Raw genomic sequence first — 12431 nt, 5'->3', positions numbered from 1 at the left:
GGTGGATTCTCTCACTCTCCTGCGCTTCTGACTATACCCAGTGCTTATATAAATAAATAAATAAATAAATCTTAAAAAAAAGAAAAGAAAAGAAATAGAACACCCAAACAGACCAATTACAAGCAGCAAAATTGAAATGGTAATCAAAAACCTCCCCCAAAACAAAAGCCCAGGACCTGATGGATTTACAAATGAATTCCTCCAGACATTCAGAAACAACCTAGTGCCTATCCTTCACAAACTCTTTCAAAAAATTGAGAAGGGATAATACCAAACATATTCTATGAAGCCAACATTACACTAATGCCAAAACCGAACAAGGACAACACAAAAAAAGAAAACTACAGGCCAATCTCTCTAATGAACACGGATGCAAAAATCCTCAATAAAATTTTAGCTATCAGAACCCAACAATGTATCCTTATGATAATTCACCACAACCAAGCAGGATTTATTCCAGGTACACAAGGATGGTTCAACATCCGAAAATCAATCAATGTAATCCAACACATCAACAAAAAAATATGAAAATCAAACAATAATATCAATGGATGCTGAGAAAGCTTTCGACAAAGTACAACACCCATTTACAAATAAGGCCTTTGAAATTCTCATATACAAAGAACATACCTCAACATCATAAAGGCCTATATGACAAGCCCATAGCCAGTATCATTCTCAATGGCAAAAAGCTGAAAGCATTTCCATTAAGATCTGGAACAAGACAAGGATGTCCAGTCTCACCACTGCTTTTCAAAATAATACTGGAAGTCCTAGCCAGAGCAATAAGACAAGAGAAAGACACACAAGGAATCCAAATAGGGAAGGAAGAAGTTAAAACTATCACTATTTGCAGATGATATGATAATATACATAGAGAACCCCAAAACTCCACAGAAAAACTAAATAATCTAATCAATCAGTTTAGCAAAGTGGCAGGATACAAAATCAACACACAAAAATCAGTAGCCTTCCTATACACCAACAGTAAATCTGAAGAAGAAATAAAAAAAAAAAAATCCCTTTTATTATTGAAACAAAAAAATCAAATACTCGGGAATAAACCTAACAAAATAGGTAAAGGACCTATACAAAGAAAACTATAAAACACTGTTAAAAGAAATAGAAGAAGACACAAAGAAATGGAAAGATATTCCCTGCTCATGGATTGGAAGAATTAACATTATCAAAATGGCCATCCTACCAAAAGCAATTTACAGATTCAGTGCTATTCCAATAAAAATTTCAATGACATCCTTCAAAGAAATAGAACAATTATTGATGAAATTCATATGGAATCACCAAAAACACCGTATAGCCAAAGCTCTCCTGAAAAAAAAAAAAAAAAAAAGAAGGGAATGGCGGCATCAAACTCCCAGACTTCAAACTATACTACAAAGCCATAATCATCAAAACTGCAAGGTATTGGAACAAGAACAGACACACTGACAAATGGAACTGAATACAAAATCCAGAAATAAACCCACAGATTTATGGTCAACTAATCTTTGACAAAGGAGCAAAGATTATGCATTGGAGCAAACAAAGTTTGTTCAATAAATGGTGCTGGAAAAACTGGGTTGCTACACGCAAAAGAATGAAGCTTGACTACTAACTCACACCATGCACAAAAACCAACTCAAAATGGATTAAAGAACTAGACATAAGACCTGAAAACAAATATATAGAAGGAAATATAGGTGAAACACTACATGACATGCACCTCAAAGACATCTTTACAAACACATCACCCAAAGCAGTGATAGTGAAAGCAAAGATAAACAGCCAGAACTACATCAAATTAAAGAGCTTCTGCACAGCAAAAGAGACAATAACAAAAACAAAGAGAAACCCCACCGACTGGGAGAAAATTTTTGCACACACCACTAATGATAAAGGACTGATCACAAAAATCTACAAAGAGCTGATGAGACTCAACAAAAAACAAAGAAAATAATCCAGTCAAAAAATGGGCAGAAGAGCTAAAAAGAAACTTCTCCAAAGAGGAAATGCAAATGGCCAACAGGCATATGAAAAAATGTTCAACATCACTTGTAATCAGGGAAATGCAAATCAAAATTACAATGAGATACCATCTTACACCAGTGAGAATGGCACATATTAAAAAAACTAGCAACAACAAATGTTGGTGAGGTTGTGTAGTAAAAGGAACTCTCCTGCACTGTTGGTGGGAGTGCAAACTGGTCCAACCACTATGGAGAGCTGTGTGGAGATTTCTTGACATACTAAAGACAGAGCTTCCATATGATCCAGCAATTTCACTCCTAGTTATTTACCCAAAGGACACAGAAACATTAATTTAAAAGGGCACCTGTGGGCCTCCCCGGTGGCACAGCGGTTGAGCGCTGGGTTGCGAAGCTGCCCGCGGCCTCTGCGGCACCGGTTCGATCCCCGGCTGCTCCCCGGCCACCGGAGGAGGGTCCCACATGGCGCGCAGCCCTCTCCTGCCGCCCGCTGCTCCCCTCAGCAGTGTACTTCGGTCCTTCTGCCTGCTCTGCTCCCCGCTCTGGCTCTGGTGAATTCTCTCACCCTCCCGCGCTTCTGACTGTACCCAGTGCATGTATAAACAAACAAACAAACAAACATAAATAAATAAATAAAACATGCCTCTATTAAAAAAAAAATTATAAAAAAAAAGGGCACCTGTACCCCTATGTTTATAGCAGCACTATTTACAAATAGCTAAGCTATGGAAACAACCCAAATGCCCAAAAATAGATGACTGGACCAAGAAGATGTGGTCCATATACACCATGCAATATTACTCAGCAATCAAAAAAGATAAACTCATGCAATTTGCAGCCACATGGATGGAGCTAGAAGGGATCATGCTCAGCGAACTAAGCCAGAAAGAAAAGGAAAAACATCAGTTGACCTCACTCATAGCAGGAATTTAGAAAACATAAATAAGGGACCAGGAAAAAGACTAATTATAATAAAGAAAAAATCAAAAGGAACAAGCAACCATAAATCAGAGACACTCTAATGGGGGGGGGGGGGGAGTGGAGGGATTTGGTCCAAAATAAGGGGGCTGGGAATTGTACGGGGAATATAACCAAAATGAAAATGCATACATTGTGCAAAAATGAAAAATGATGTAAGAATTATATAAAATAAATTATTAAAAAAAAAGAATTCTGATGCAGGTTTGCAACACTGTAGACTTCAGCTTTGCTGGAACCACACATACTACATAACTCCTTCCTTACATTAGCCCATCCTTACCCTCGGGTGAACAGTTTAAGATCCATAAGGGGATGCCTGAAACCAAATAGAGGACTGAAACCTGTATTTATATGTTCTTCCTATACATACATGATAGTTTAATGTATATATTAGGGACTGTAATAAATGAACAACTTATAAAGCAGTTATGTGACTTGTTTTGTCAAAATAGCTTATTGTACATAGTATTTTGGACTGACTAGGAATAACTGAAACTGCAGATCACAGGGTATTCCTGTAACAGTAACAGTAAATGATTCAGACCACATCTGTGGATGTCATGGAAGATGATCCAGGGTACAGGGTTCCTCCTAGTATCACTGCCCTCCTCCAGAATCCAGGAGATGGCTTGAAACAGCCTGCCTGGCCACTATGATGACAGAGTCAGACAGTGCGGCCAAAGTCTGTTTACAAATGATCTCGTGAGGACATAAAATGATGTCATTATTGCACGTACTGACTCGGTATCAACATACTTACAGCCAGAGTTCATCACTCCAGGAATTGCAAATTTAGAAGTTACTAAGTCTTTCATGGGGATTGATGAGAAACAGCAAGGCTAAGATTTTTCAAGGATTCCTTTCTAAACAGTAAAAACACTTAATTGCTTTCCATTGTGTTTTTTTAACAAGAAGGGCCTCCCTGGTGGCACAGGGGTTAAAGACACAACACTATCAAGCTATCGCAAGCCACTGCAACATGAATTTGATTCCTGGCCAGGGAGTTAACCCACATGGTGCAGCAGACCTCTCCTATGTCGCCCACCTCCCCCTCAGCAGTGTATTTCAGTGGATCCGCCTGTTTTGCTCCCTACTCTGTCTCTGGTGAATCTTCTCACCCTCCCACACCACTGGCCTACACCCCAGTTCTTGTATGCATAAATAAATCTTTAAAAAAAAAAAGTATTCCAAGAATAAAGTGACCCTTTGTGTGTTCAGAGGAAAAAAGTACAGTGTTTACACTTTATTTCTGATGTAAAGAAGCCATATTTACATAATACATTCATATTTTTAAATATGTTACAGCTCTCTGTAGAAAACCATTCCATTTAAACAGCAACATGTGACTTGGATTCCATCTTTAAAATATTTTTATCAAGACTCCAATTTAACTTCATCATTCTTCCTCAGAGGGAAGTTCTGAAGGGAAATAGGAATGAAGAGTGGGGTGATGGGAAGAGGAAATTATACCTCTTTGGTATGCCTTCGGATTCTCTACTCTGACACACACCAGCTGGCTTCACCAACGTGGAGCAGGAACAATGCCTGAGTGCCCGCCACTGCCCCAGAGCTCAGTGAGGACAGAGGACATGCTCTCCCTAGGGTCCTGTGGAAAGTCACCTTGCTATCCCTACTGTGACTTCTGAGGGTGGGAATTAGTACTCCTCTTCCCACCCTTCATCCAGACCAGCAGCTGATCATGACCAATCTGGCGAAGTTTTCACTCCTCTGAGAAAGCCAGAGTTGAAAAAAACGTACAAACTGAAATCACAATATGAAAAACTAAAATGGCCTCCCTCCTCGGATCTGGTTGGCAATTTTCTCTTCTGGGGTCTCCTCTTTCTCCTTTTCCCGCTCTTTGTTCCAGTCCTTAAGGCCCTCTGGAAGTGAAGTGTCCTCATCCAAACTGCCAGTTCCTTCCACAAATTCTTCATAGGTAGATTTCTCTGCAAATGGTCTTGGGCCCAAAAGTTCAACCATATCATTCTTATCTAATACTTCTTTTTCTAATAATAGAAGAGCAACCTGAAACAGGAACAATTCCAATTAGATGAACTTACTCAGGAAAGTCTACTCAAAGCTAATAATGTTTTTATTTATGTCAATCCCACTCCAAAAATATATATCTAAGAACACCAAAAAAGTTAACAGCTTTTGAGTAAGAGGTGCAAAATATTGGAAAAACAAATACCCATCAGTAAGGGAGTGGCTACAATGTGGGTCATGCATACCATGAACAATTGGAAACCTGTAATTAAGAACTTCTCTATTCTCTTTAAGAGAAGGGTATTCAATGAGAAAAGCAAGATGCACGGTGTGCATCATATGCTACATTTGCTTTTAAAGTAAGGGAAAAATATATCTTTCTATTAACATATATACAGAAAGAAATTCTGGAAAGATATATAAAGTAATAAAAGTCATGGGTGGGGAGAAAATAGGGGGAAGGCTGGAAGAGCAGGAAACTTTTAGTTTTTAAAAAAATTAAACAAGTGCAGAGATATAAAATGAAGCCAAGGAAGTTATTGTGAAAATACATATCTTGAAGTTCTATTCATTTATATGATCAAACCATAAATCTGACATTGACATCTTAACAGGTCACAGAAACTGGAACATCTAACCAACTCTATGAAGGCAATTGATGAGATGGGGGCAGGGAAGAGTAGTTATGGTTAGAACATAAATGGTTAAATGGTTTAAATTATAAACTCATCTCATAAAACAGGTTTAGTTCCTGAGGTAACTTTAAAAATATTGTTAGCTTACATTAAATGCTGTTTCTAAAGATATCAAATAATAATTTTCCTGTGTCTTTTCAATTCTTGAAAAATTTACTATTGGATTATTTCAAATATGTACAAAGATGAAACAATGAATAACTGAACCCCATGTAACCACTATCAACAATTACTGACTTAGAGCCACTTATATTTCACCAAGTACTGCTCACATTTGAGAAAAACCCCAGATATTGTATCATTTTATCCACATATACTTTTGTCTATATATTTGAGGTAAAGTTTCTTTAAATATAACCAGGAAGCTAAAATACTCTGATTTTCATATATTGTTTATATATATAAGACTTAGAGAAATAAAAGCTTTAGGATTCTTCTGAGACCATCTTTAACTCTCAATTTGTCTATTAACACAGTTGTGGGTAACCACTTTAAATTTTAAAAATTTATTATTCAACCCAATATATCAAAAGTTATCACCACTTCAACATGTAATGATATAATCAATGCTTGATATTTTTACATTCTTTTTTTCATACTTCAAAACCCAGTGTGTCTTTTATACTCAGCACACCTCAATTTGGAGAACAACGCTGACAGCACAGGTAATAGTTAGAGGTTGATGGCGAGGGCTCCGCAGACAGGACATGTGAGTCCCAATCCTGGTCCTGCCACTTAGCAACTGCATGACCTTAAGCAAAGTAAGTTGACCGTTCTATGTATTCGTTTATTCTGTAAAGTAAAGGCAATAATCTAGCTACCTCCATGAGGCTGTAGGGAGTTTTATTTTTTTAAAGATTTATTTATTTATTCATACAAGACCTGGGGTACAGGCCAGAGGTGCGGGGCAGGGGGTGTGAGAGGATTCACAAGAGATAGAGTGGGGAACAGAATAGGCAGATTGACTGAAATACACTGCTGAGGGGAGAAGTGCCATGTGGGTAGCTCTCTGGCTGGAGATCAAACTCGTGCTGTAAAGGCTGTGGATAGCTTCATAGTGCTGTGTTTAACGACCTGCGCCACCAGGGAGGCCCATGTAGGGGGTTTTAGAAAGGTTATTGCATTGTAGGCAATACCTGAACACATAAGATATTGGGTGAGTGACAGCTGGTTACTCTGGTCTCCTAAGTCTTGGTCCTTCAAAATGAATTTGCCCAATGTTTCAGTCCATTAGATAAGGCCAAGGGTCTAGAAGGCATGTGTCTCAGCGGCAAAGGTTCCAGGCACCTCTTCCCTTGATATCTCCCTATTTCCTGGTGGCTCAACATTCTTAATAGATATAATTTTCTCTTATACTTTAGAACTCTGCAGTATTTCATCCTACTGAACCAGTTTTCCTCTCACAAACATTTATTACTATTGTCAGCACTTGAACTGTATACGTGGAGGGGTAGGTAACTGGTGAATTATCTCGGCCCCTCTGGTAGCTGTGGCGTGCACATGTGGACTCATTATACAACCCTGCTCCCAGGTCTGGTCATCTTGAGTGAACTATTCTGTCCTCTGATATCTTTTACTGCAAATTTCCTTCTTATCAACAACTGGCCACAAGCGGATCACCAAGAGATCCTCTGTCTGACTTGGTCCTCCTATCCATGTACCATTTGCAAATGCCTGCTGTTCATGTCGTCTTGGATGAGGATGAGCCCTTCTCTGCACCCACCTGTGTCTTCCATTAGGGGGCGTCTTTGAGTCACCCTGAGAGTTTTCTCTTATTCTCTACATTTAATCATCACATCTTGGTGCCTTAACTCTGCTTTTGCCTTATTTCCACCTTCCTATTTCTGCTGTCACCACCAGCAACCTCTCAGGAAAGTTAAAACATGCCTGCAACAGTCTCTTAGCTGCTCCTTGTTATAGTTTCTTCCATCCACTGGAGCTGACATAACACTCTCTTAATGGGTAAACTTTTAATCATTTCCACTGAAGATTCCATCAAGACTCTTACCAATAAACAAGGGGCTGGGTGACACCATTGTGAAGGTTACTTCTAGTTCTAAAATTCTATTTCCAAACAGTCTATCTAGTTTTAGAGGACATGGTTCCCCAAACCCCTTGTCCACCCTCCCCAACCCCCTACCCTCATCTGCTCCAGGCAGACAGTTATACAACTATCTCCTCCCCACACATTTCTCTGCTCACCAGGTCTCCATATTGCTAACGTTCCTTTCCATTACTTATTCACACTAACTTGACAATTCTTCATAGCAAAAATTAAAGTTTTATCTTCTTTATGGTTTTGAGTGGCAGGACCCAGGACTGGGACCCACATTAAATGTCTCTTTCCAAATGACTGAATGATGAGAAAACTCTCATTTGCCAGTCAGCAATTTTGGAGCCATATCCGGAAAGAAATCCTGACTGGCTGTGTGCCTGTCTATCAGAACAATGAAAAATAACTGCTAAATCAACCTCCCCTAAGTAGAGCTTTCCAAACTAAAAGTTCTAGCTTTTATTATGAAATAATATTAACAAAAACAAAAGATTTTTTTTTTATGGTAAACTCATGTACTCATCATCTAGAGTCTATTATTAATATTTTACAATATTTAGTTCAATCACATTATCTATCAATCTGCAATTCCATCTAAACATCTTATTTCTTAATACACTTCACAAACTATAGGCATCAATACTCTTAATATTTCAGCTTGCGAAATAGAGTTCACTGAAAGTTTCTAGGTTTTTTTCTTTTGAAGTAAAATATACAAAGGTAGAGAGAAAAAAATTTTAACCCCCCTTGACCCTTTCTCCCTCTCCTCTCTCTCAACCTTGGAAACCTAAGTTTGATTATCACGGTCTGCTGATTTATATTTATTTTCTTTTGTCAGTCTGTCTGCTTTGAGTCCTATATTACTTATATATATGAAACTGTTCCACATTTGTCTTTATCTTTCTAGCTTACTATGTTTTATATAATCCCCTAAAGTTCCATGTTACTATAAATGGCAACATTTTATCTTTCCTTTTAGCTGAATAATATTCCACGTGTATATACTACATCTTCTTTATGCAATCCTGTCAGTGGGTACTTGGGCTGCTCCCATATCTTAGCACAAAATTTTTCAGTTTGATGACTTTGTTTTCTTTAGACACCCAAAAGCAGGACTGGGTCATATAGTACTTCCATTTTCAGATAGGTGCGTATAGCTTTCAAGAATGGTTGCACCAATGTACATTCCCACCAACAATGTAGTGGGGGGGTCCTCTTTTTCTATATCCTTTCCAATATTTGCTGTTGGGGAGCTTTTTGATATATGCCATTCTCAAAGGTGTCTGATACTATCTCATTATGGTTCTGATTTTCATTTTCTCATTAGAGATAATGATGAGCATTTTTTAATGTCTGTTGGCCTTCTGTATATATATCCTCTTTGGAAAATTATTCAAATCTGCTGCCCACATTTTAACTGGATTGCTTCTGTTTCTGTTAAGCTGGATGAGTTCTACGTATATAATGGGTATCAATCCCTTGTAAATTGTGTGATGTGTGACTATCTTCTCCCACTCAGCAGGATATCTTTTTAATCTGGCAATATTTTTTTTCTTGTGTAAAAGGTTTTTAACTGAGGTAATCCCAACTGTTTATTCTTGTTTTTATTTCCCTTGCCATATATACTGAGTCATCAAATACTTCTTGATCACTGATGTTATAAAACTTACTGCCTAAGATTTCATTACATATTTACACTCTGGAGTTTATTCCTAAGTCTTTAGTTCATTTTGAATTTTTGTGTATGGGAGTTAAGAGTGGTCCATTGCAATACTATTTGTAATAGCCAAGTTATAGAAACAATATAATCCTGTGTTACTATAGATTTTTGATTTGAGGTCACACTGAGGTTAATTAACATTTTATGTCCATATTTGCAATCTGTTGAATGGTTTGATCTCAATTTTGTTCTACTGATACATGTTTTTATTCTCCTCCTCCTTCTTCATACTGTACAATTTTGGTTTCTGCTAGTTCCACATGAAATTGTAATTTTATAAAATCCCTTTGCTATTTCATTCAAGGTTAGCATGGTGATGAGATAGTCTTTTTATTTTCTATAAAGCTGCTTATCTCTCCTTCAGTATGGCTGAATATAGTATTCTAGGGTGAAAATCCTTTTTAGAGCTGTAAATATTTCTGCCATTTCCTTCTTACTTGCAAAGTTTCCACTGAGTAGCTGCAGATAATCTAACAGGTATTTCCTTGTATGTAACTCTTCTTTCTCTGGACAATTTTAGTAACCTTATCATTAATTTTTAGCAGTTTGATCATAATATTTTTGTTTGGATTTATTTTTGTTTGTGACTCTTTGGGTCCCCTGGATCAGGACTATATGGATCTTTCCTTAGATTAGAGAGGTTCTTAGCTCTTATTTCTTTAAATAAATTTTTAAAGCCTTTCTCTTACTCATCCTCCTTCCTTGATCCCCATTATACAAACAGGCTTTTATCTGTGTCAATCCCTTTTTAAAAGTATTTTTCATTTCTGTTGTGCTTATGAAATGACAAAAACTCCATTTTGGTGGTATGAATTCTGAAAAATCAAGTTTACTGGATACACAAAATCCACAAAATTCAGAAAGGACTCCTCCCTTTTGGAGATGCTAACAAATGAGGATCAACAGAAAACATGAAGCATGTAAGTTCATAATTAATCCAAGCATAGTTTTCACGTGCCAGTTCCTACTTATCTAGTTTGACTGCTCCTTTTACTTGCCCTTTCATCTTTCACTATCTGTTTATCCCAGAGGTTAAAAAAAAAAAAAAAGTGGCAAGAGCCAACCAGTCCCTCATGCTCATTATTTAGACTGGTAAAGTATTTGTTGGGAAGAATGCTGACTCAACTGTTTATTGTGTAGTCCCTAGTGGACATTTTTAATCCTGCTTTAATCCTTTAATATTTCAAAGAGCCACAGTGTCAGGATCACATAAGCATTTGCTCACCACTACTTTCCTACCACCTTATGGAGACAGAGCAGACACAGGAATATCAGAATAAACTAAAGAACCCAAGAGTTAGCCAGATAAAGTAAATGCTAATTGTTTAGAAATTAACCATATCATTCTTTTTTACAAAACTGTACAGAGGATTATTTGTACAAATGGCACCTACCTTCTCCACATCAGCTTTCTTTTCTGTGAGAAGAGCTACTGTTCTTTTATAAGCTTCGTTAATAAGTATCCGTACTTCATCATCAATTAGTCTTGCAGTGGCTTCACTGTAAGGTTTCTCTAACACCATGTCCCCCTGACGAGGGAGGTCAAAGGAGATTTGCCCAACCTTTTCATTCATGCCAAACTGAACAATCTGAAAAGGAAGACATGATTAGTCATGCCATCCGTTTTTGCTGACAGACCAACATATTTTCATAAAATGGTAATAAGTATTTCCAATGACATTAAGCCCACATTTCACTGTAATGCTACTTCCAATATCTACATGGTGGCCTTTGACAGCATTTTTTTTTTTTTAATTTTTCTAGAGGCATATCTTATTTATTTATTTATTTATTATTTGTTTGTTTGGTTTATACATGCACTGGGTACAGTCAGAAGCGTGGGAGGGTGAGAGAATTCACCAGAGCCAGAGCGGGGAACAGAGCAGGCAGAAGGACCGAAGTACACTGCTGAGGGGAGCAGAGGGCGGCAGGAGAGGTCTGCGCGCCATGTGGGACCCTCCTCTGGTGGCCGGGGAGCAGCCGGGGATCGAACCGGCTGCAGAGGCTGCAGGCAGCTTCGCAACCCAGCGCTCAACCGCTGCGCCACCGGGGAGGCCCCTTTGACAGCATTTTAAACACCTCAACTAGGAACACAAGACCAGAAGATCACAAACATCTACAAGATTAGGTGACAAATTGCAATAGGCATAAGACCTGCATATTATTATACTCTGCACATGAGGAAGTAGAAGAGAAGCAAGATGTATCTGACAGGCCTGAGAAAACATGAGTCCCCTGGAAGGAGTGGTGGGCCAACCTGAGAAGTGAAGCCAGAGGGGAGCTTGCATTTGTCTGTCCTCTAAGTCCACAAGGGATCTGGTTAAAGGGGCTAGCCTAGTCTGGACTCACAAGCCCCCAAATCTTACCAGACAAAGCCTCACATTAAGAAACTTCTAGAAGTAAAATGCAAACTGACTACAAAAGAGAAGGTCCAGATAGAAGTGAGGGGCAGGAGAACTCAGAAAGTATGAAGTTACGTATTTTTAAGACTTGTGAAAGCAACAGAAAAGACATCCCACTGAATGGGAGAAAGTATTTGCATATCATATGTCTGACAAGGGGTTAATACCCAAAATTTATAAATAATTCAAAGAACTTATAAGAAGATAGCAGCCCAATCAAAAAATGAGCAAATCTGAATAGCCACTTCTCCAAAGAAGACACACAAAGGCCCAACAGGCATGTGAAAAAGTGCTCATCATCACTTTTGATCAAGGAAATGAAAACCAAAACCACAATGAGATTATCACCTCACACCTCTGAGAATGAACTATATCAAAAAAGGTCAGCAAGTGTTGGTGGGATTGTAGAGCAAGGAAACCTCCTACACTGTTGGTGGGAATGCACTGATCCAGCCTCTATGGAAAACAGTATGGCGGTTTCTCAAAATATTAAAAATAGATGGACCACATGACCCAACAATTCCATTTCTAAGAATCTAAATAAAGAACATAAAAACATGAATTCAAAGGAATGCATGTACTCCTATGTCTACTGCAATACTGTTTATA

At 38.1% G+C, this 12431-nt stretch overlaps 1 protein-coding gene across 1 annotated transcript in view; it reads right to left on the bottom strand.

Annotated features, from left to right (window-relative positions):
* Positions 1–4748: 4748 nt before the first annotated feature.
* The window catches only part of AFG3L2 (AFG3 like matrix AAA peptidase subunit 2), a gene marked incomplete at both ends in the record, with an annotated part of 42393 nt that continues 34710 nt past the window's right edge, over positions 4749–12431 (bottom strand). Inside the window, 2 exons of the mRNA XM_084251919.1 lie at positions 4749–4991; positions 10815–11009. Of these exons, the coding sequence (XP_084108045.1) occupies positions 4749–4991; positions 10815–11009 (438 nt within the window). The remainder of the gene's footprint in view (positions 4992–10814; positions 11010–12431) is intronic.

This window comes from Talpa europaea (genome assembly GCF_964194135.1).
Source record: "Talpa europaea genome assembly, chromosome: 13".
In the NCBI taxonomy this organism is placed as follows: Eukaryota; Metazoa; Chordata; class Mammalia; order Eulipotyphla; family Talpidae; genus Talpa; species Talpa europaea.
The sequence above is the reverse complement of the archived record's forward strand: the minus strand, read 5'-3'. Positions and strand labels throughout refer to the sequence as shown.